This window comes from Peromyscus maniculatus, chromosome 7 (assembly GCF_049852395.1).
Source record: "Peromyscus maniculatus bairdii isolate BWxNUB_F1_BW_parent chromosome 7, HU_Pman_BW_mat_3.1, whole genome shotgun sequence".
NCBI classification, from domain to species: Eukaryota; Metazoa; Chordata; class Mammalia; order Rodentia; family Cricetidae; genus Peromyscus; species Peromyscus maniculatus.
Genome location: NC_134858.1, coordinates 108,310,077 through 108,332,316, shown reverse-complemented (window position 1 = coordinate 108,332,316; position 22,240 = coordinate 108,310,077). Strand labels below are relative to the sequence as shown.

Below are 22,240 nucleotides of genomic sequence, written 5' to 3'. Positions count from 1 at the left end.
CTCAGCAGCATTTACTAAATTAAAAAACTGTCTTTTCCCTCACTGGGTTACATGAATACTTTCATTTAAATCGTCTGGCTGTATAGGTGTGGGCCTGTTTCCAGATTGCCTGCTCTGCTCCACTGGTCTATTACCTCTGCCCCAATGCCAGTACAGCCCTGTATTGACCAGTGTTTCATTTTCAAGTCTTGAAACCTGTATGGTTTGCATTGGTCATTTTGCATCCTTTAATTTTCCTATACACATTTTTTAAAGATTTATTTTATTTTTACTTGTGAGTGTGTATGCAGACATGTACAGGTGCCCTTAGAGGCCAGAAACTCAGGAACTAGAGTTACAGATGGTTCTGAGCAGCTGAACATGGGTGCTGGGAACCAAAATCAGGCCTTCTGCAAGAGCACCGAGCACTCTTAACCACTGAGCCATCTCTCTAGGCCCTCCATATACACTTCATTTTTGTGCTTATGAGTAGATGTGTGTGTGTGGGTGTGTGCAGGTACATGTGCACAAGTGTGAACATGCACATGGAGGCAGAGGGAATCCTTGGGTACTATTCCTCAGAAGCTGACCCCTTTGTATTTTTGAGACAGAGCCTCTCGGTGGATCTGGAGTTGGCCTGTTAGGCTGGCCTGGAGTAAGCAGTCCCCGCAGTCTGCTGGTCTCTGGCTCTCCAGCGGTAGGGTTACCTGTGCCTACCACCACGCCTGGCTGGGCATTGAACTCAGGTCCTCGTGCTTGCATGTGCAGCAAGCCCCTTACAAACCGAGTTATCACCAGAGCCCTCCGTCTGCATTTTAGACTCAGCATATCAATTCCAGGAAGACTGGGGCTTGAAAACATGTGAATGAATTTGCAGGCACAACACTACCACATTTCAAGACCAGAGAGCATGGTAACTAGGACTGAGTGGCACTTTATTTCAGAATATGTAGGAGGACACAGAGCTGAATGGAGTCAAGAAACAGCTGCTAAAATACACTGTCAGTTGGTGGTATTACTTGATGTTGGAAAAAATGAATCTCAACAAATCATATTGTAACAATTTAACAAACATTAAAGGCATAGAAATACATACTTTGATTTCTATCCTATGCCATGAACAAAAAAATTAATTTCTTGATCATAGATATACATACCAATGCTAAAACTAGAAACTTTTTTTTCTAGGGGGAGAAGGAAGAAAATTCTTCACAACCTTCAGTTTAAAGCAAATCAAGTCATAACTTTAATACTCTTATCAGAATACATGAAGAATAGTTTAAAAGTCAGCAATATAAAGTATCTGAATTAAAAATGACAAAAAACTTGAAAAGACAGTTCACAAAAGAGAACATGCAAATGATCCATCGTGAGGGAGGCTGAGAAGCAGTTAAGGTAAACATGAGAAGAAAAAGGACACCTCGGCCCAGGATCTAGTTCTTGTTTCCTGCTGGCCGAGAGTAAAATGTCCTCAACACAAGGAAAATCAAGAGTGCAGAGACAATATTTGCTTTTCTTAGAGGAAAACAAGAGTGTTAAACAGTGTTAAATGCTACAAATGCGCCGTGCTTGCTCAGGGCCAAAACACAGGACATTTGAGTTCAATGTTATCAACCATCTTCTTGCCATTAGGTCTGAACAGGGCAGGACACTTCAGAAATCCCCTTAGTTTTACTTATAAAAGGAAATTCTTGAAGAGAAATAAGGAAATCTGCTCATACATTTTCTTAATTATTTTCAAATTTCACTTTATCTTTGAACATGGTTGCAAATTACATTCGATGAGAAATGTAACTTCACAAGATCAAAGATATTATACAGAGAGAACGGTTATAGGAGGACACTTAAGGTCCTCTCCTCTCTCTCTCTCTCTCTCTCTCTCTCTCTCTCTCTCTCTCTCTCTCTCTCTCTCTCTCATCACCAAGCTAACTCTGGTATGACAAAGTCTGAGGTGAGAGCCCTGAACAACTATAGTCAGGTCTAGCGCTCGCTCCACCACCGAGGAAGTCCTTTCGCAGGCCATTGTCATCCACCTGGCAGGCCGGTTTGCCTTCTAACTGGAATTCATGCGCCTTCATCCCTGTCAGGCAGACCGCAACTCAGGAGTAGTGTGACCAAGGATGGTGACTGGAGCACCAAGCCAGAACACTCTGGAGTCTCAGATCCCTGACACGTTTCACTGTGGCTCTCTCCAGGGCAAGGGATCCCAAACGGAATTTGAAGAAAGGACATTGGAAAGGAAAGGGAGAGGCTCAGAAGGAGGGTGGGATGAGACGCAGCAGTCGCCATGACCACAGGGTGTCAGGAGGCCAGCAAGCACAGTAGTGAGACGAGGAAGACCAGCGGACAGAAACAGGCGGCCTGGTTCACCACCGCAGTCAGCCACTTGCTGTAGTAGGCCGTGTCTGTATAAACTCCAGGATGTCCTTGGCGACCACAGCCGATGCCCCAGCTCACGACTCCCACTTGCACCCATTTATCATCTAATTCACAGGACAAAGGGCCGCCAGAATCTCCCTGAAGAAAGAGAAAGAAACATATGGCAAGAACGGAATTGATCCCCTTTGGGTTAGGCGAGTGGCACTGAAAGACGTAAGGAGACAGGCTCATACAGGGTTTCCTCAGGCACCCCAAAGGCCCAGCCAGAGCCAGGTGCAGTGGTATACACTTAGAGTATCCGCCCTAAGGAGCGTGAGGCAGAAGGATTTCGAGAGTTCAAGCCAACCTGGCTACATACCAAGACACTGTCTCAGAAGAGAGACAGAGAGAAACAGAGAGACAGAGAGGCATCCTTGCCAGGCCCAAGCTTCTATTAATACACAAATGCCAGAACTAGGTATATAAATATGGCCCCGGAGAAGTTAACAGGACAATGATAATATCATCTGATGTTATTATAGCAATTTCTCAAGCCACAGTGGTGTTTATTACTGAATTCTACTTTTGAGGGGCTGGAGAGATAACCCCATGGTTAAAAACACTTGCTGCTTTTGCAGAGGACCTTGGGTTAGTTGAGAACACCCACACGGTAACCCACAATCACTTGTAACTCCAGTCCCAGGGGATCTTATGCCCTCTTCTGGCCTCTGCAGACATTGCATGCACATGGCACATATACACACACATGCAAGCAAAACACTCACACACATAAAATAAAAACAAATCTTTTTAAATCCCATTAACTATCACTTCTATGTAGTAGCTCCTAATTCCTTACATTTAACCTGAATTTCCTCTGAACACAGCACTCGGGAGGCAGAGGCAGGCGGATCTCTGTGAGTTTGAGGTCAGCCTGGTCTCCAAAGCGAGTTCCAGGAAAGGCACAAAGCTACACAGAGAAATCCTGTCTCGAAAAAAGGAGAAGGAGAAGGAGAAGGAGAAGGAGAAGGAGAAGGAGAAGGAGAAGGAGAAGGAGAAGGAGAAGGAGAAGGAGAAGGAGAAGGAGAAGGAGAAGGAGAAGGAGAAGGAGAAGGAGAAGGAGAAGGAGAAGAAGAAGAAGAAGAAGAAGAAGAAGAAGAAGAAGAAGAAGAAGAAGAAGAAGAAGAAGAAGAAGAAAAGAAGAAGAAGAAGCTCTTAACCTACAACAAAACTCGTGGACATTATAGAGTCCATTCGTACGTATTCTTCCAAACCCGCTACAGAGATCCTATCAGTGAGAAACACATGGGCTTCCTCAGTGTCTCTTACCACCCCTAACCTAACATGAATTGATAATTTGACCTCAGACACTTTCCTCACTGAGTAGTTGCCCCAGACCCTGCTCAGGACTCGATGGCACTTCCTACACTCTGAAGACAGTCCTGGTACCATACATCCAAGGGAACCACTGAGCTAAAAGGAAAATCTGACCATGTTCGCCCAGCCCTACTTCTCACGCCTGCCTTGGCCACCCTAGAAACTTGGCCACGTATGATACCCTATCCTACTGCTCCAGGCATTAGAAACACCAGGACCCCCAGCTCCTCCAGTGCTGGGGCACACCTAGGGTTTCTTGTCCAATGAGCATGTTCTTCACCTCCAATGCCTGACCTTGTCTCACTGTGTAACCAAGACTCACCTCAAACTCACTATGTATCCCATCTGGCCTTGAACTTTTGATCTTCCTACCTCAACCTTATGAGCGCTGAGATTACAGGCATATACCACACACTTGGCCAACATAAGAAGTACACTCAGACCTAAGCAAATTGTCCCCTATCTCTAAAAAAGATTTCACAAGAGGACCTTGAGTTCATGTCTTTGGATTTCACCTTCCACAGTGGCATGGAAGATATGATATTATGATGCAAGGTTGTGATGCAGGTTAACTCAGCTATTACAGGTTGATGTTCCCTTTGTCATCTTAACTGCCACAGAGGATGTGGTAGTTTGAATGTAATTGGCTCCCGTAATCTCATAGCGTGTGACACTATTAGAAGGTGTGGCTTTGTTGGAGTGGGTAATTTCTTGTTGGAGGAAGTGTGTCACTGTGGGGGCAAGCTTTGAGGTTTCCTATGCTCAGGATACCTCCCAGTGTCTCAGTCAACTTCCTGTTACCTGCAAGCCAAGCTGTAGCCAGCACCATGTCTGCCTGCATGCCATGCTCCCTGCCATGATGATAGTGGGCTGAACCTCTGAAACTGTAAGTGAGCCACCCCAATTGAATGTTCTCTTTATAAGAGTTGCCATGGTCATGGCGTCTCTTCACAGCAATAAAAGCCCTGACTAAGACATAGGGGAACTCAATGCAAAACATTATTAGACTACCCATTCCCAACTTCAACATGTAAACAAGAACCCTACCCAGCAACCTACACAGCAAGGTTACATCCTTTAGAAGGGACCAGACCAAGCCAGGTGGTGGTGGCACACGCCTTTAATCCCAGAACTCGGGAGGCAGAGGCAAACTCTGTGAGTTCAAGGCCAGCCTGGGCTACCAAGTGAGTTCCAGGAAAGGCGCAAAGCTACACAGAAAAACCCTGTCTCGAAAAACCAAAAAAAAAAAAAAAAAAAAAAAAAAAAGGCTCATACCAGCTGGACAAGGTGGTGTCTCCCTGTAATCTCAGTGCTTGGGAGGTTGATGCAAGTAGATCTCAAGTTTAAGGCCATTCTCGGCTACATAGAAAGATCGGGCAAGGTTTGCTTCAGGAGCTGTGGGGAGCGTGGCTTTCCCCATGAATTTTTTTGAGTCAGAGGTAGCAAATAACTCCAGCCTTGCCATCTGAGACTGAGGAAAGGGCTCATGAACTCACCTGGCAAGCATCCCTTCCTTTTTCTTTATAGCCGCAGATCATCCCACTCTTGACTAGATCAAGAGAAGTTGATGTAACCTTCATCAGCATCTTATTACATTCCGAATAATGGATGATATTCTGGTCCACCTCCTGGAGAACTTCTGTTGGAATGTTTGGTGCTAATGAAGAAGATCAGCAGTGTATTAGTCTTCACAATGGAGAGCAAGCACTCCGGCACCCAGGAATGCCCTTGGACAAAGGCGGGGAAATGAAGAGTGTCCCTATTTGACACTGGGGAAACTGAGACGCAAAACTGTCACAGGGAGAGGACTGAGTAAGAGGCAAAACTGAGCAGAGCCTAACAGCACAGGTCAATAAGTCCATGGGAGGTCAAGGCAGAAGACTCTCAAGTGTAAGGCCTGCCTGAGCTACAGAGTGAGTTCAAGGCCACCTTGGGCAACTTAGCTAAACTCTGTCTCAAAACAAAAAGCAGAAAGGGCCGTGAAGACAGACAGTACCAGAGCCCTCCCTGGCACATTTAAAGGCCTGGGTCCAATTCCCAGCTCTTAAAAAAGGCAAAACTGGCCGGGCGGTGGTGGCGCACGCCTTTAATCCCAGCACTCGGGAGGCAGAGGCAGGCGGATCTCTGTAAGTTCGAGGCCAGCCTGGACTACCAAGTGAGTTCCAGGAAAGGCGCAAAGCTACACAGAGAAACCCTGTCTCAAAAAAAAAAAAAAAAAAGGCAAAACTAAGCCAGGAGAGGGATGATGTTTCTGAAAGGGAGGCAAAGCCTAAGAAACGAGAACCCATTACCACTGAATGTCAGTGGTAATAGTGACAAGACATCCTGCACATCTTTCTCTGTTATTTTTTGTTTGTTGATAAAACTGGCGTCTTTATGTAAATCAGACTAGTCTCAAACTGTCCATACTTCTGCATGTTACACCATACCCAACCAACTTTCTTCACTCTCTAGAACATAACCACAGGCTCTCAGAGAGAGAACCCTAAAGGTCACATGTGACTTCTTCTCATGTATAAGAACCATACCAACAGAGGCCTTCTGGCTCTCCTAATTCCTCTAGGCAGAAGGAACTCTCTAACTACCTAGATAGGCATCTCTGTTGAGAAACTAGCAAGTGACTCGTTATCTCATGAGCAAAAATTCACCCAAGGTGCTGGAGAGTGACAGATAGCTCAGCAATTAAGAGTTCTTTTTGTTTTGTTTTGTTGTTGTTTGTTTTGTTTTGTTTTGAGACAGAGTTTCTCTGTAATAGCCCTGGCTGTCCTGGAACTCACTCTGTAGACCAAACTGGCCTCCAATTCACAGAGATCTGCTTGCCTCTGCCTCCCAAATGCTGGGATTAAAGGCGTGTGCCACCACTACCTGGCTAAGAGCACTTGTTCTTGTAGAGGACCAGGGTTCAGTTCCCTCAGCACCCACATGGAGGCTCACAACACCTATAACTGCAGTTCCAGAGGATCTGACACCCTCTTTTGACCTCTGTGGGCACCAGGCAGGCGTTTGTTGCACAGACATACATACAGGCAAAACACATTCATGCACTTAAAATAAATCTGAAAATCCACCCAGGAGAACTGCATTGCATCTAGCCTTTGTCCACAGGGAGTGCAATACCCACAATCACTCAGCACATGTCCCCACAAAGCTGCAAAAGCAGATTTGACATCATTCTGGTTCCCATTTCTTTGGCTGTCCTCAGATATTTGTGCTGATTGCCGAGAAGGACCTCAACACAAGACTGGGATCACCGAAGCTCACCAAACTGCCCACCAGCCTATGCCAAGTAGTCTGCCTTCCTTTTTGGTCCCGCCCATTATCCTTTGTGTCCTTCAGGAAGAAGGCCTTGCTTCCTCCTGAGCACCGGATCTTACCACCTGGGGCTGGTTTACCCCATCCTGTCACCCAGCACTTGGTCCCAGCATTCACAAAAAAAGTCTCTGAAGGGATGCAGACGGGGTAAATATTAGAGGTGAAATTCACGGGGTGTTGGAGCTTGAGAAGAGCGATATCATTTTTAACAACAATAGCTGATGAGAACTGGGGGTGGACAATGATGCGCTGGATGGGAATCACCAGACTTGTGTTTTGGCGGTGGACACTCAGATCGCCCATCTTGACACTGTACTGGCTTCGGCTGTGGGAAAGAAGACATGCCGCCTCAGTAGCCATGACCCTACAAAGCTCCCTTGTACCCTTTCCACTCGTTTTCTGTTTCTCAACCTGGCCCCAGCCTCTTTGCCACTCTCAAAAGTTCTGTCTCTACCACCAAAACGCCTCATTGGTCCCACAGTTGTTTCAGCTGTGCCCTGCCCTAAGTCTTTCTAGTAACAAGATGATCGTAGCATGACACCCTTTTTGTGTGTCTTGGTTTGGGGATGTTGACGGTTTGTCAGAGAGGTAGATTGGACAGCAGGGTCCCCTCCAGAACACTCACCTCTCCGCTCCTCGCTCCTCACCTGAAAATACAGTGGGCAGCGGTGAGCACCCACTCGGCGCTGATGAGGGAAGCTCCGCAGATGTGCATGTGTCGGACCCTGAGGCTCACCTGCCAGGGCCACTTTCCCTCTTCTGCGTCCATTCCTCCCATGATCTTCGTCAGGCGTTGGCCGCACCCTGAATGAGGACAATTTGGGAAGAACTCGGAAGAATTAAGTGTTCAGGGGCTGCAGAGATGGCTCAGAGGTTAAGAGCACTGGCTGCTCTTCCAGAGGTCCTGAGTTCAATTCCCAGCAACCACATGGTGGCTCACGACCATCTACAGTGAGATCTGGTGCCCTCTTTTGGGCTGCAGGCAGAACACTGTATACATGATAAATAAATAAATCTTTGGGAGAAAAAAATAAAAAGAATTAAGTGTTCATGTCAGCGCGTCCTCAGAAAGCACCAACAGGACCCAATGACAGCCAAGAAGGAGGCTATGCATGTCCTGATGAACATCAGGGGCACTTCATACCCTCAGTGCTCCGGTGTCCCCCCACCCCCACCCCCACGGCAGTCACATTCTCCTCAGGAGCCACAGGCAAGGCAACCAGACTCCTACTCAACAGTGGCCTGGCCCGTGTCCCTCGGATTCAGCCTGTCACTAGCTCCCACTCTGAGCCTTGACACAGTCCCCCACCTCCTCACAGACACCCCTTCACAAGTTACCTAAGGCAAACGGCTTGAAAGCAGAGGTTTGGCCCTGACGGGCCGCCTTGGTCACCAGCACCTGCGTGGGTGGCAGTGGGTTCACCCTTGGGGTCTCACTGTGCCCTGCGGAGAAATCGGAAGTAGAGGACACAGTGGCAGCCTCCCAAGCCTCGCAGAGCTCCGACTGAAGCAGCAAGAGGCAGGTTATGAGGCCCAGGGAGCCCCCTCCGGACGCCATGCCACCACGGAGGCCACCGCCCCTCTCCCGAAGTGGCACCCGCTCCCCAGGCTCGCGTGGCCGCCCTGGGTTCTGTCGGAGAAACGGGCTCCTCGAAGGGAGGTGCCAGCGCGTCAGGGGCGTCCAGGGAGGGTCACGGCTTCCCGGGTGGGAAATGTGTCCTACACTCAGATCTTCACGCCACGCTGTGCACACCCAGAGTCCTGCCTGGGACAGAGGGGACAGATGTCTTTGATGGAGACCTCCCACTTCAGGACCCGCACTTCCTGCAGAGTCTGGTGTGGAACTGGTAAGGACCGGACTCTGGGAATAAGAGGGGGAGCCCTCCGTCTCCAAAAAGACACCTCAAACCGAGATTCATTCACTATACCTAGACGTGTAGGCTATTCTCAGTCATAGGACAAGATGAAACAAAATTAGCAATGTCCAGGTCTGGAGAGATGGCTCAATGCTTAAGAGCACTCGATGCTCTTGCTGGGGACCGGAATTCAATTACCAGCACCCACGTGACGACTCACACCATTCCTAACTCCTGTTCCAGAGGATCCAGCGCCCTCTTCTGGCCTCTGTGGGCTCCAGGCATGCACGCACATACATACAGGCAAAACACTCAGACACATAAAATAATAAAATAAAATAAAATAAAAATTTTTAAATTAGCCACCACCAAAGATACCAGCCAGTCAATCTCCTTTCTTACTACTCCATGTCCCTGATGTCTTCTGTGGTAACTCATGTTTTTCTCTTTGTTGCCCAGATGTTCACTAGGTCTCTCCTTCTGTGAGCATCATTACCCCTGCAGAAGAGGGGGAATGGAGGGACTATCTGTGCTTCTCACGTTTCTCCAATGGAAGGAGGAGAGCCATTGGATTTTTCAAGGCTGCTGGTACTCAACTTCCCTCATCAAGTTATTTTTCAATGTCTTGGGAAAGGGGCACATTCTTAAGATATTCTTTTGGTCATAGGAGGAGTGGGCAAGCAGGTCATACATCATGAATATATGTCAATAATTGCACCCCCACCCACCAAAAAAACCTCTGCATTCAATTTTTTCCTCTTTGAGACAGGGTCTTATGTATGCAGAGAAGCCTCTTTGCTGTGGAATAATCCTTCTCTACACTGTGAAGATGTGTTGTTCTCATTGTTGATAAAAAGCTGATTGGCTGATAGCTAGGCAGGATTTTGGGGGCAGAGAGAACACTGGGAAGGAGGGTGTAGTCGGAGGGGATGCCATGAGACACAGAGCAAGCAGGATAGGAAGTACATACAAGAGGTAAATGAGCCTTAGGGTGTAGGCAGATGTTTCTCCAGTCCCGCCTGGCCCCACAGTCCAGACAGATCTCTCCCACCTTGGTCCTACAGCTGCTTATAAAATAATCACACAGAGGCTTAATATTCATTATAAACTGTATGGCATATAGCTTCAGCTTCTTGCTAGCTAGCTCTTTCATCTTAAATTAACCCATTTCTATAAATCTATATGTTGTTACATGGCATGGCATTACCAGTCTGCTGAAATCTTGTTGATCCTTCAGCAGTGGGCTTGAGTCTCTCTTGACTCGGCCCTTCTCTCTGTATCTCTGCTTGGATTTCCTGTCTGGATGTAAGCTTTCTTGACATAGGCCAAAACAGCTTTATTATCCAGTGGGAGCCACACATATTCACAGCATACAGAAAGACATCCCACAGCATAGGGGCAGCACATAGATTAATAGAAATGGATTGACTTAAGCTATAAGAGCTAGCTAAAAACAAGCCTAAGCTAACTGCCAATCATTTGTATTAATATTAAGTCTCTGTGTGGTTATTTGGGGAGCAGCTGGCAGGACAGAGCTGAGCAGCAGTCTAGACAGAAAACTCTGTCTACATCTCTTGACTTTCTATATTACCAAAAATGACCTAGACCTTCACATCCTCCTGCCTCCACCTCCCAAGTACAGAGACTACAGGCATGTACCACCACACCAAGTTTATGCAGGGAGACAAAAACAAACACAGGGCTTCATACATGTGAGACAAGCACTCTTACCAACTGATCTACAACGCCAGCCCAGTAAGGAACTTCTGACATTTTGTGTTTGGTGCCCAAGTGTGGGCTACTGTTCAGCTTAGGTTTAAAACAACAAGGAGAGTGTGAACCTACAAACCGAGTTTCTGGTAGGCATACTCCTAATTTGGGCTCAAGCATAGCTAACCAATAGTGCTTAAAACCCATGTAAACTCTCTTTGTAAGGAAGCTTTTCCCTCCTGCCTTATACTCTGCTCCTGTCCTGCAGCATGCTGGGAGCTGACGTAGTCACTGGGTCCAGCGACAGTGAGGACTGAAGTGATACAGGTACAGAACTGTCGATCTTCATAACACACCTTCTTCAAGTAAAGAAGTCAGTGAGGCTGACTGCTTCCGTCAGCACGGGGGGGGGGGGGGGGGGTGTTCAGTGTGGCTAAGTGGCCAGGTGTGCCCCATTTAAATTGTCCTCACTTTTCCCCCACCAAGGCCTTGACTTTCTTGTAAGAATTCTCCTAAAGCTGTTAATCTGTGTTGAAACTGAAGCAGCCAAGATTAAATACTGTATCTTATTTCAGGTACATCCATGGCACAGTTGTAAGAAACGTGAAAATATGGCCGGGCGTTGGTGGCGCACGCCTTTAATCCCAGCACTCGGGAAGCAGAGCCAGGCGGATCTCTGTGAGTTCGAGGCCAGCCTGGGCTACCAAGTGAGCTCCAGGAAAGGCGCAAAGCTACACAGAGAAACCCTGTCTCGAAAAACCAAAAAAAAAAAAAAAAAAAAAAAAAAAAAAAAAAAAAAAAAACAAGAAAAGAAAAGAAAAGAAACGTGAAAATATCTCAGAACCTTTTAATCATAAGGTTAAAAATCACAGAACCTTTTAATCCAAGAGGTTAAGATCAGAGATTCCCGGTCAGTCAAATAGCTTAGAGGGTGGAGGTACTTGATGTGCAAATCCTATCACCTGTAATCCCAGAACCCACACCAGAAGAAGGCACACACTCCAAAGAGCTTTCCTATGAATTCCACACATACTCCTGTCCACACACACGCACACATGCACGCACGCACGCACGCACGCACGCACGTACATGTATGTGTACATACTGAGGTTTGAACCTAATGCCTCATGTGTGCTGGGCCAGTGCCCTCCTCTGCTGAGCTCTCTCTATATATACCCTGTATCTCTGGCCCAGTGCATTGTCTTGATATATAAAAGACAGAGGGTGACCTACTGCAAGACTTCAGAACTTCTAGGAGCTGCAGATCCAAAGTAAATCTGCACCTTTTCCTAGGCCTTTCTTCATAAATTGCCATCAAGTGTTTATGAGAAAGATTAGAGGCAGGCAAAAGCCCAAAGAAAGCCTTGCTTACAATGTGGTTTAGGGGAGGCGAGCAGAAGCCAAACACTGAGCAGAGGAATGAAATCTGTCTGAGCCTTCTGCCACCTTTCTCCTGCCCTGCCCCGAAGACAGCTGTGTGCTAAGAGGAAGGAGGGTCAAAAACTGACTCTGGGGACATGGGTCAACGGATATGGTAGTTGATAACCGTATCTAACACAAGACAACCTATGCTAGGAGGAGACCCCATCCTGATCTGTCCCAAACATGTCCCTGCTTAAAGGGGGTGGCTCTTAGAAGCACACACACACACACACACACACACACCCTAGCAAGTGTCCAGGAACAGTAATAGCAATCTGCTGCTGGCAGAGAGGCTTACAAAAATGGTTGTAAAGAAACAATCCCTCAGAGGCACAGGCACAAAGAGAAAGCCAGTCACTGAAAAGGAAGCAGACACACACACACAAACCTCAAAGCGCTTCACCCACCAATATAATAATAATAATAATAATAATAATAATAATAATAATAATAATAAAATTAGAAGAATTTGAAACCTGTACTTAGGAGAGTAACCATGGCAACCACAGTCTCACTTGATCTTCTCAATGCTTTCCACTACAGAAAAGGCGTACTCAACACTAGGAGTGCAGTTCAGAGGTGAAGCACTGGCCTCCCTGGCACCATGGGGGGGGCGGTGCGGGAGGGAGGGAGGGAGGGAGGGAGGGAAGAGCTAACTGACTGGAGGTGCCTAGTGTTCATCACACACGTACAAAAACAAAACAAAGAGGAACCAAAACAATGAGTAAAGAACTATATCTCAAGCACAGTGGCACACACCTTTAATCCCAGCACGCGGGAGGCAGAGGCAGGAGGATCTCTGTGAGTTCAAGGCCAGCCTGGTCTACATATTGAGTTCCAGGACAGCCAGAGATACACAGTGAGACCTGTCCCGAAAACAAAAGAAATAATAACAAAAAGAAAAGTATTTTATTTCTTTTAAAAATGTTTTCGTTAGCATAGAGGAGAATTGATTTCATTTACTCTGATGTTTTCACGCATGTGTAGCATTGTGCTTTCTCTTATTACCACGCTGCCCTCCTCCATCCCTCCACCCACCTTCTTGCTGATCTCCTTCCAACCCCTCATCCAACAGCCACTCTTTTGTTTTCGTGTCCTCTGTATAAATCTGTTTAAATCAAGATTCGACCTAAAAGAGAAAACATGGTCATTTGTCTTTCTTCCCTCCATTACCCTCTTTTTTTTTAAGTTGTTGTTTGGTTTGTTGTTGTTTTTGTTTGTTTGTTTGTTTGTTTGCTTGCTTTTTGAGGCAGGGTCTCTCTATGTAACCTTGGCTGTCCTGGAACTCACTCTGTAGACCAGGCTGGCCTCGAACTCATAGAGATCTGCCTGCCTCTGCCTCCCAAATGCTGGTATTAAAGACGAGACCATCATGGCTAGCAGAATGTCATCTTGACATCAGAGTCACTGTAGAGAGCATTCTACTCCACAATCCACTCACACCACATTTCTCTGTCTGTGAGATGTTCCCATCACTGCACCACACTCATGTAAGTTACAGTGTCCTGACCCTGGATACTCAGAGCGTAGGCCCAGGGGAATCACCCTGGCACGTGAGCCCATGGGGTCTCCTATTCCCAATGAAACACAGTGGGTCTGTGTCCCTGGTGGACCCACCATGCACCCGCTGAACATGTGAAGAAGCCCTGCGTCTCTCTCCTCTGAAGGCTGTACTACCACCATCACACACTCCTACAGTCTAAACTGTGGCACCTTTGGGCATTGCTGATGTGGCTTACAGCGGAAGAGAGCAGAGCTACGCACCTACGCACCGCTCAAAGCTAATGCATGCCGCCAGGAGGATGGTATCCCAGGATCCATCCGCAGGCGAAAGGTTTCCTTACGAAAGTTGATAAAGAAATCAGAAGAGCCAGTTGCTCCACTAAACACACAATATCAGTGCAGAGACACAGAATGAGACGTCAAGTCAGCATGTCACCAAAGGACCACCAAAGTCCCCAATAACTAACCCCAGCAAAAAGGAAATTTATGAATTACCTCAAAGGGAATTTAAAATAATTATCTTCAAGAAATTCAGCAAAGTGTAGAAAATGAAAGCAGATAACTCAATGTAATCAGGAGAACAATTTATTTTATCAGAGTGAGTTAAGAGATAGATATCATGAAAATGAACCAAGGAAAAATACTGAAACTGAAGATTTCAGTGAATTAAATAACCACAGACACACAGAGAGATCCAAGAATCTCAGCCATAGATAGGGTCAAGCAGAAGAAAGAATTTCTGAATGTGAAGAAAGGTCCTGCGACATCATCCAGAGGGAGTCTTGGTATGGTGCACATACCTGCAATCCCAGCACTCAGGGGGAAGCCGGAGGAAGACGGCCAGCCTGGGCTACAGTAATGAGTGCCAGGCCAGCCTGGGCTAGACAGTAAGACCTATCTCAAGAAAAAGAGATGGGAGGGGCTGAGGAAATGGCTTCGTTAGTAAAGTGCTTGAAAAGCCAGAGTTCCATCAACAGAACCCATCTCAAAAGAAAATGAACATGACAGCACACATTGTATTCCCAGCACTGGGGAGACAGACAGATCCCTGGGACTCACTGGCCAATGACTCTAAATGGTGAGTTCCAGGCCAATAAGGGATCCTATCTCAACAAACTGAGTGGATAGCCCCTGATGAATGGCACCAAGGTCGACCTCCAGCTTCTGGAGGTCATGTGCATGGACACACACACTGAACTGTCCCAAACAACCGGGTGGATTATGCACATTATGGGAGTTAAGAGGATGAAGAAAGAAAGAAATCCCGAACTAGACAAACACAGAGAGACTTAAATAGACAGTGACTGTCAGGGTAGTGACAGGAAAGGTGGGTGGGTGGGTGGGGACAGTGAGAAGCGGGGAGTGATTACTAACGGTCCCAGAGTTTCTCTCTTGGGTGCTGAAACTGTTCTAAAATGTGCTGTGGTGATAGTTGCTCAACTCTGGGAACATACAAAAGCCATTGGAATGCACACTTGAAATGAGTGAGTTGTGTGATATGTGAATTATATCCCAATAAAGATATTTAAGAAAACAGAAAATACCCAGCATTGAAACCACAACTGTGAAAGCAGAACAAACAGCTTTCAGACAAGTGGAAGGAAGCCAGTTAGAAAAGGCGAGCCAAAACCTAAGCAAATACGAGGGAAGGCAGAGGAACCAAAGCACCAAAACTACAGAAAACAATTAGAAAAACAGCACAGAATGACAGAGAACAGCCAGTGTAGACGGAAGCAAAATCCTGAGCCTGGAGTAGTGGCTCCCAACTGTATTTCCAGCACTTGTGAGGATGAGAGAGGAGGATCAGGAGTTCAAGACCAGCCTCAGCTACATAGCAGGTTCAAGGCCAGCCTGTACTACATGAAACCCTGTGAGAGAGAGAGAGAGAGAGAGAGAGAGAGAGAGAGAGAGAGAGAGAGAGAGAGAGAGAGAAGAGAGAGAGAGGAGAACTAAGAAGAAATAAAAATTGCTAAACAGCAGGGAAAATCCCATAAGCCCTGCTAGGAATAGGGCCACATTCATCAAATACTAGAAGGTTTGAAGAGCATGGTGGTGCACACCTTTAATCCCAGCACTCAGGAGGCAGAGGCAGGGGAATCTCTGTGAATTAGAGTCCAGCCTGGTCTACACAGTGCATTTCAAGAAAGCCAGGGCTCTATAGAGTGACCCTGTCTTTAAAAAATGAAATAATGATAATAACTAGAAGTTTCAAAGGTGAGATAGTAAAAACACAAAATAAACGGAAAAAGGAAGTTTCAGGACTAAAGAAATGAAAGACCCAAGCTGTGTTCGGGTGTGGGTATGCACACAATCTCGAGTGCCATCCCTTCCTAAAGACCCCCAATTAGACTACACTGACTGGCCACCAAGTACCTGGGATGCTCTTGCCTCCCCCTCCCCAGTGTTGAGATGACCAGCTTGTCACTATGACTATCTGTTTTTCATACAGGTTCTTGTGGTCAAACTCATGGCCTCGCTCTCTCCCCAGCCCCCAAACATCCTTACTGAAGTAAAAAAGAACTGCAAAGAATGGACTATGGTCTTCTTTAATTCCTTTAAAAAAAAAAAAGAAAGAAAAAAAAAAAAAGATCTTTAGGGGGCTGGAGAGATGGCCCAGAGGTTGGGAACACTGGCTGCTCTTCCAGAGGTCCTGAGCTTGGTTCCCAGCAACCACATGGTGGCTCACAACCATCTGTAATGGGATCTGGTGCCCTCTTCAGGCATGCAGGGATATGTGCAGGCAGAACACTGTATATAATAAATATATAAATCTTTAAAAAAATCTTTAAAGTTTCATTTTATGTGTATATGTGTTTTGCTTACATATATGTCTGTCCACTGTGTGTGTCTGGTGTCAGTGGAGGCCAGAAGAGGTCATCAGATACCTTGGAACTCAAGCTATGAATAGTTGTGCGCCACTATGTGGGTGCTTGGGACTTTAAAAGCAGCAAGTGGCCGGGCGGTGGTGGCGCACGCCTTTAATCCCAGCACTCAGGAGGCAGAGGCAGGCGGATCTCTGTGAGTTCAAGGCCAGCTTGGTCTACAGAGTGAGTTCAGCAAGTGCTCTCAACCTCTGAGCCATCTCTCCAGCCCCTGGACTATCTATTCTTTTCTTTTTCTTTCTTTCTTTTTTTTTTTTTTTTTTTTGGTTTTTTCGAGACAGGGTTTCTCTGTGTAGCTTTGCGCCTGTCCTGGAACTCACTCTGCAGCCCAGGCTGGCCTCAAACTCACAGAGATCCGCCTGCCTCTGCCTCCCAGGTGCTGGGATTAAAGGCGTGTGCCACCTCCCGGCTCCCCTGGACTATTCTTAACATAAATTTTCCTACTTAAAAAGAAGATTTTTATCATCACAGAATACATTATTGAAAGGGAAAATGAAGACTGAATTAATTTGGATATCATTAATAAACACACAGGACTATCAAGAGTAACTCAGCCAAGGGTAACTGGGGTCTCTAAAACACAGACTTTAATAAATATGAGAGAAAACATGTTTTTAAAATACTTAGAGAATTCCTCAGGGTGGCTGGAGAGATAACTCTGTACTTCAAAACAGTTACTGCTCTCGCAGAGGAATCGGGTTCGGTTACCAGTACTCATACGGTGGCTCACAACTGTGAGAATCTGATGCTCTTTTCTAGCCTTCAAGGGCACTGCATGCCTGTGGTGCACATATATGAATGTACTAATACACATAACGTAAAGCAAACAAACCTAAAAAATTCATACACAATATAGAAAGTTGTGCTGTTTGTTTTTGTTTTGTTTGTTTTGGTTTGGGTATGGGGTGTTTTTGTTTTTATTTTTATTTATTTATTTTGGCTTTTCAAGATAGGGTTTCTCTGTGTAGCCCAGCTGTCCTGGAACTCACTCTGTAGACCAGGCTGGCCTCAAACTCACAGAGGTCTACCTGCCTCTGCCTCCCTCGTGCTGGGATTAAAGGCGTGTGCCGCCACAGCCCGGCTATGATTTTTAATTGCATATAGGGGCTGAAGAGCTAGCTCGATGGCAGAGGCACCTGCTGCCCAGGCTGAGGACCTGAGTTCAGTCCCTGGGACTCACGTGGTGGAAGGCGAGAACAAATTCCTACAGGTTGTGTTCTGACCTTCACACGGAGGCACATTCACACCAGTCCCTGCCCCCTACACACGAAATCAAGAAGTGTAAGAAAGAAAAACCTTAAAAACTTGCCTGTGGGAAGACCACACCATGCTCACTGTGCAGTTGGATCTGTTGAGGATCAGCATCATCCCGGAGCCCTTCCAGCCTTCTTGCAGGTATTGTCCACTGAGGAAGTAGCTTCTAAACTAGGCAGCCCAAATGCCTCCCTGGCTTGTTTTCTTCCACCACACCAGAGGTTCTCTCTTTGTTTGTTTTGTTTTGTTCTAATCATGCATTCATTGTTTGAAACATTTATCCACATTATGGTTTCCAAAAAAAAAAAAAAAAATGTTTTTTGCTTCTTCAGCTGCGATGGCAGAAGACATGATTTATTGTTCACACATTAGATTTGTCTGTAACTGAGAACAGAGCTAATCCAGAATGCCGCAGGTCCAGGGCACAGGACCAACAGGAACTGTTTTAGTTATGAGCAAGGCAGGGCTCTCAGAGGTGGTCTTGGTGACTGGAGGTGATGGAAGACGGTCTCAGCAGAACGTGTAGTCCAGAAGTCAGCGGGCACCCGGCCTCCATCGGTGCGCAGGCTAGCTTCCTCAGGCCTTTTGCCTTCAGTCTGCACATCCCCTCCTTCCTCCAGCTCACACACATGTAGTACAGAGGTTTCTACTGGGAAAGAGAAAAAGATTACAGTTAGTCTTCTGTGGTTATCTAAAAATAATAATTTAGATTTCATAACCTTTGTTGGGAGGTGGAGGCAGAAGGATCTGGAATTCAAGGCCAGCCTTATTTACATAAAAGCTTTAGGCCAGCCTGGGCTATGTGAGATCCTGTCTCAAAAAAATCATAAATTTTAGAAGTACATGGAATTAAATGAACAAAAGTCTGTTAGCAGGAGTAATGTGAACATTCTTGACCTCAGGGCTTTAGTCAATATTGCCTTAAGTTGAACGAACATGCAGTTAAAATATCAATAACTGAGTATTCTTTTTACACTCGCTCACTTTTTCCAACCTCAGAGGGAACTTGTTTTTTTTCTTTTTTTGCTTGTCCCAAATGAAAGGTTGGAGGCGGCTGTGTGGTGCATGCCTGTAATCCCAGCCCTCAGGAGGCTGGTGTAGCAGGATTGCCGGGCTGCTGTTTTTGTCAATATTGTCTTAAGTTGAAAAATGCAGTTAAAATATCAATAACAGTATTTTATACTCTTTCCCCTTTTCCAACCTCAGAAGGAACTTGGTTTTTCCCTCTTTCTTTCATTCATTTTGGTTATTTCAAATAGACGATTGAAGAAGGCATTGGTAGCACATACCTGTAATCCCTTAACTGGGGAGTTTGAAATAGGCGTTCACAGTCAACCTGAGCTCCATAATAAATACTAAGTCAGCCAGGTCTGCATCACAAAAGATTCTGTCTCCAAAATAAACAAACGGACAGGCAAGAACAGTAAAAAAATGATGTAGCTGAAGGGGTTTGCTATTGTGTGTTTGTCTTCGTGTTTTAGACTGAGTCTCACTAAGTAGCCTAGGCTGGCCTGGAACTTGAGATCCTCCTGCCTCAGCCTCCTGAGTGCTAGGTTACAGGATTACACCAAGTTTTAGAGGTAACTTTTATATATATATATTATATATTTATATATCTTATGACTGGCTTTAAAGATAACCATTTAAAGCTAGCATCTCTTGTAGAGGGAAAAAGCCACTGGACAGTTTTATGCCACATGTTTTAAAAAGAAAGAACAGTGTCAGAAAGGATGTGAAGAAAGGGGAATGTAAAATTTCAGCAACTGTGGAAGTCAGTAAGTTAAACACAGTATTATATTACTATGTGATCCAGTAGTCTCAGTTTCAGGGAGATACCTCCAAAGAACTGAAATTGTGCATGGTGATCCCAGTTACTCAGGAAGCTGAGGCAGGGGCATCTCAAGGGGCAAGCCAGCCTGGGTTACTGTGGTGGTTTGAACAAGAATGACCCCAACAGACTAGCATGTTTTAATACTTGGCCTGCTGTTGGTGGAGCTGTTTAGGAAGGATTAGGAGGTGTGGCCTCGTTGGGGGAGGGGTGCCATTTCCAGTATGCCTCCTGCTTGTGAGATATGAGCTCTGGGCTACTGCTCCTGCCACTAGGCTTCTCCTCCCTCATCACGGACTCTAACCCTCTAGAACTGTGTAAACCCAATTAAACAACTTATTTTATAAGTTGCCTTGGTCATGATGTTTCATCACAATAATAGAAAAGTAACTGAGAGCCACATAGTGAGACCTGGCCTTGGAATAGAAACTAAAAAGAGCTTCAGTATAAATCAGTGGTAAAGAGTTTGCAGACAGCCTTGAACACACACACACACACACACACACACACACACACACACACACACACACACGGGACTGAAATACACACTTGTGTTTTGTGTTTTTATCCTCCAAACCTGGGAATATATTGCCTTCTTATTGTAAAAGAAACTTTGCAGGGAGGAGACAGCGTGGGTCATCTGGGTGAGCCCCCACAGGGTGGAGAATCATTACTGCCTGTAGACAGAGGGAGACGTGACCTCTGAAGGCTGCTCAGGAGCTTTAACACTGCGGGCTTTGAAGACAGAAAGTGGGGCTCCACAAGCCAGGAGTGCAGAGGACCTTTACATGCTGGAAAAGGCCAGGGAACATCTTCCCTGAGACCTCTGGAAGGAGCAGGCCCTCGCAACGCCTGGGTTTGACAGACTCTGGCTACAGAACTGTAGAATCCCCACGTCGTCTCAGTTCACTGACTTTGTGCTCATTCGTTGGAGCTGCAACAGAAGACTAACAAATATCTGGGGGTGGTGACTTCGGGCCCCCAGAGTGCTGGGACTGCAGTTTATTTGTGGCCACTGTGTCCCCACCCCCGTATGGAGGCCTGGTCTCTCCTGGCCTGGTCCCAGGGAAGCCGGCAGGGCTTCCTAATGCAGACCATTATTCTCATGCTGACTCTGAAAACAAAAACTATCAGGAAAAGGAAGATTCAGAAAAGGGATGGAAGAGAAAAGAGGAAAGGAGAGGAGAGGAGAAGAAAGGGGCCAGGAAAGAGGGAAGGGGAGAGGAGAGGAAGGTCAAGAGAGAGAAGTCAGGAGGTGGTGAGCAGGGAGTGCGGAGAGGGAAGGAAAGGAATTAGAGCTGGAGAGGCGGCTCAGTGGTTTAAGAGCACTGGCTGTACTTCCAGGATCCTGAGTTCAATTCCCAGCACCCACACCCACCATCACCTGTAACTCCAGCTCCAGGGGATTCAACATCCTCTTCTGGCCTCTGTGGACACCTGTACTCACACAAACACACACACAAACACATCATTAAAAATAAAATAAATCAGCTAGGCAGCGGTGGTGGCACATGCCTTTAATCCCAGCACTCAGGAGGCAGAGCCAAGTGGATCTCTGCGAGTTCAAGGCCAGCCTGGTCTACAGAGCGAGATCCAGGACGGGCACCAAAACTACATAGAGAAACCCTGTCTTGAAAAACCAATAAATAAATAAATCACTTTTAAAAGAAGCTATATATAGGCAGGACACAAAACATACAATTTGAGGAAGCTACGATCTTCTAAAACAAATGCAAGGGAACTGAGCAAAAAAAAATAATAAAACTCTTTAAAAAATTAAATCAAGAAGGCTGGGGAAAGAAATCAGCATGCAGACAAAATGCAAACAGAGGCAATAACAAATTAGGAAAGCTATTCCATTAATAGAGCCACATTCTCTTCCAAGAGCCAAGACTCTGTCCTGTGACTGGGTTCCCCTGTCCTGACCCCCCTCCCCGTCACAGGGCTCTGGCCTCACTCACTCCTGACTCTGAGCCTTTGCGCTGACCTTTTGACCCCAGATATCCATGCAATTCATTTTCTCTTCTCCTGGCCATAATCTGCAAACTTTTTCTGTAAACGGCCAGATAGTATTTTAGACTTTGTGGGCAAAGGAAGAAAATTAAGACTAAAATGTAGGCTTTCGCATACACCAGGGGGGAAAAAACCCTAATTTCTCCAAAACATTTTTCTGATTAAATTCAAAATATAATAAGATCTGAGCTTTTGTGTTGTGTTGTTTTGTTTGGCCTACAGAGGTCTACTAAGAAAAAGAATGGAATTTTTTTTAAGAGGATAACATCAAAGTGTTCCCTACCATTAAATTAATTACAAATGTTCCGTAAAAATCATTTCAGCTAAGTGGCAGTGGGGCCAGGTCTGAGGCTGCCTCTTCAGTGAGGCCTTCCATGGGCACCCTCAAAAACTGTGGTCCCGCCAGGCGGTGGTGGCCCACGCCTTTAATCCCAGCACTCAGGAGGCAGAGGCAGGCGTCTCTCTGTGAGTTCGAGGCCAGCCTGGTCTACAGAGCGAGATCCAGGAAAGGTGCAAAGCTACACAGAGAAACCCTGTCTGGAAAAAACAAAACAAACAAACAAACAAAAAAACTGTGCTCCCTTGAGCCTTGAGGAGATCAGTGGCTTATCCCAGCCCTAGGGAGGCTGAAGCTGGTGGATCTTAAGTTACAGGACAGTCTTTTTTTTTTTTTTTTTAATGTATACAGTATTCTGCCTACGTGCCGCTGAGCCATCTCTCCAGCCCCAGGAGACCCTGTCTTTAAG

General features: G+C 46.1%; 1 protein-coding gene and 1 long non-coding RNA gene across 2 annotated transcripts; one reads left to right on the top strand and one right to left on the bottom strand.

The window, feature by feature from the left end:
• Positions 1 to 1,701: 1,701 nt before the first annotated feature.
• LOC102906689 (serine protease 42) lies at positions 1,702 to 8,653 on the bottom strand. The gene is made up of 5 exons (XM_006975537.4): positions 8,365 to 8,653; positions 7,674 to 7,830; positions 7,089 to 7,351; positions 5,211 to 5,371; positions 1,702 to 2,496 (listed from the first exon to the last, which is right to left on the bottom strand). Exons 1-5 carry the CDS (start codon positions 8,582 to 8,584, stop codon positions 2,281 to 2,283), a joined length of 1,017 nt encoding a protein of 338 aa, XP_006975599.1. The 5' UTR covers positions 8,585 to 8,653; the 3' UTR covers positions 1,702 to 2,280.
• Positions 8,654 to 8,659: 6 nt separating this feature from the next.
• Positions 8,660 to 10,995, top strand: LOC121831151 (uncharacterized). The gene is made up of 3 exons (XR_006074550.2): positions 8,660 to 8,873; positions 9,342 to 9,470; positions 10,861 to 10,995. It is a non-coding gene; the product is annotated as an uncharacterized LOC121831151 (long non-coding RNA).
• The last annotated feature ends 11,245 nt before the right edge of the window (positions 10,996 to 22,240 follow it).

What these genes read in the sequence shown, in the direction of transcription:
- LOC102906689 (XM_006975537.4), bottom strand. Translation starts at nt 8,584, where the DNA reads ATGGCGTCCGGAGGGGGCTCCCTGGGCCTCATAACCTGCCTCTTGCTG. An exon ending in TTTCAAGCCGTTTGCCTTAG is followed by an intron (nt 7,831 to 8,364) that starts GTAACTTGTGAA and finishes GTCCTCATTCAG; the next exon opens with GGTGCGGCCAACGCCTGACG. An exon ending in GCTGCCCACTGTATTTTCAG is followed by an intron (nt 7,352 to 7,673) that starts GTGAGGAGCGAG and finishes TCTTTCCCACAG; the next exon opens with CCGAAGCCAGTACAGTGTCA.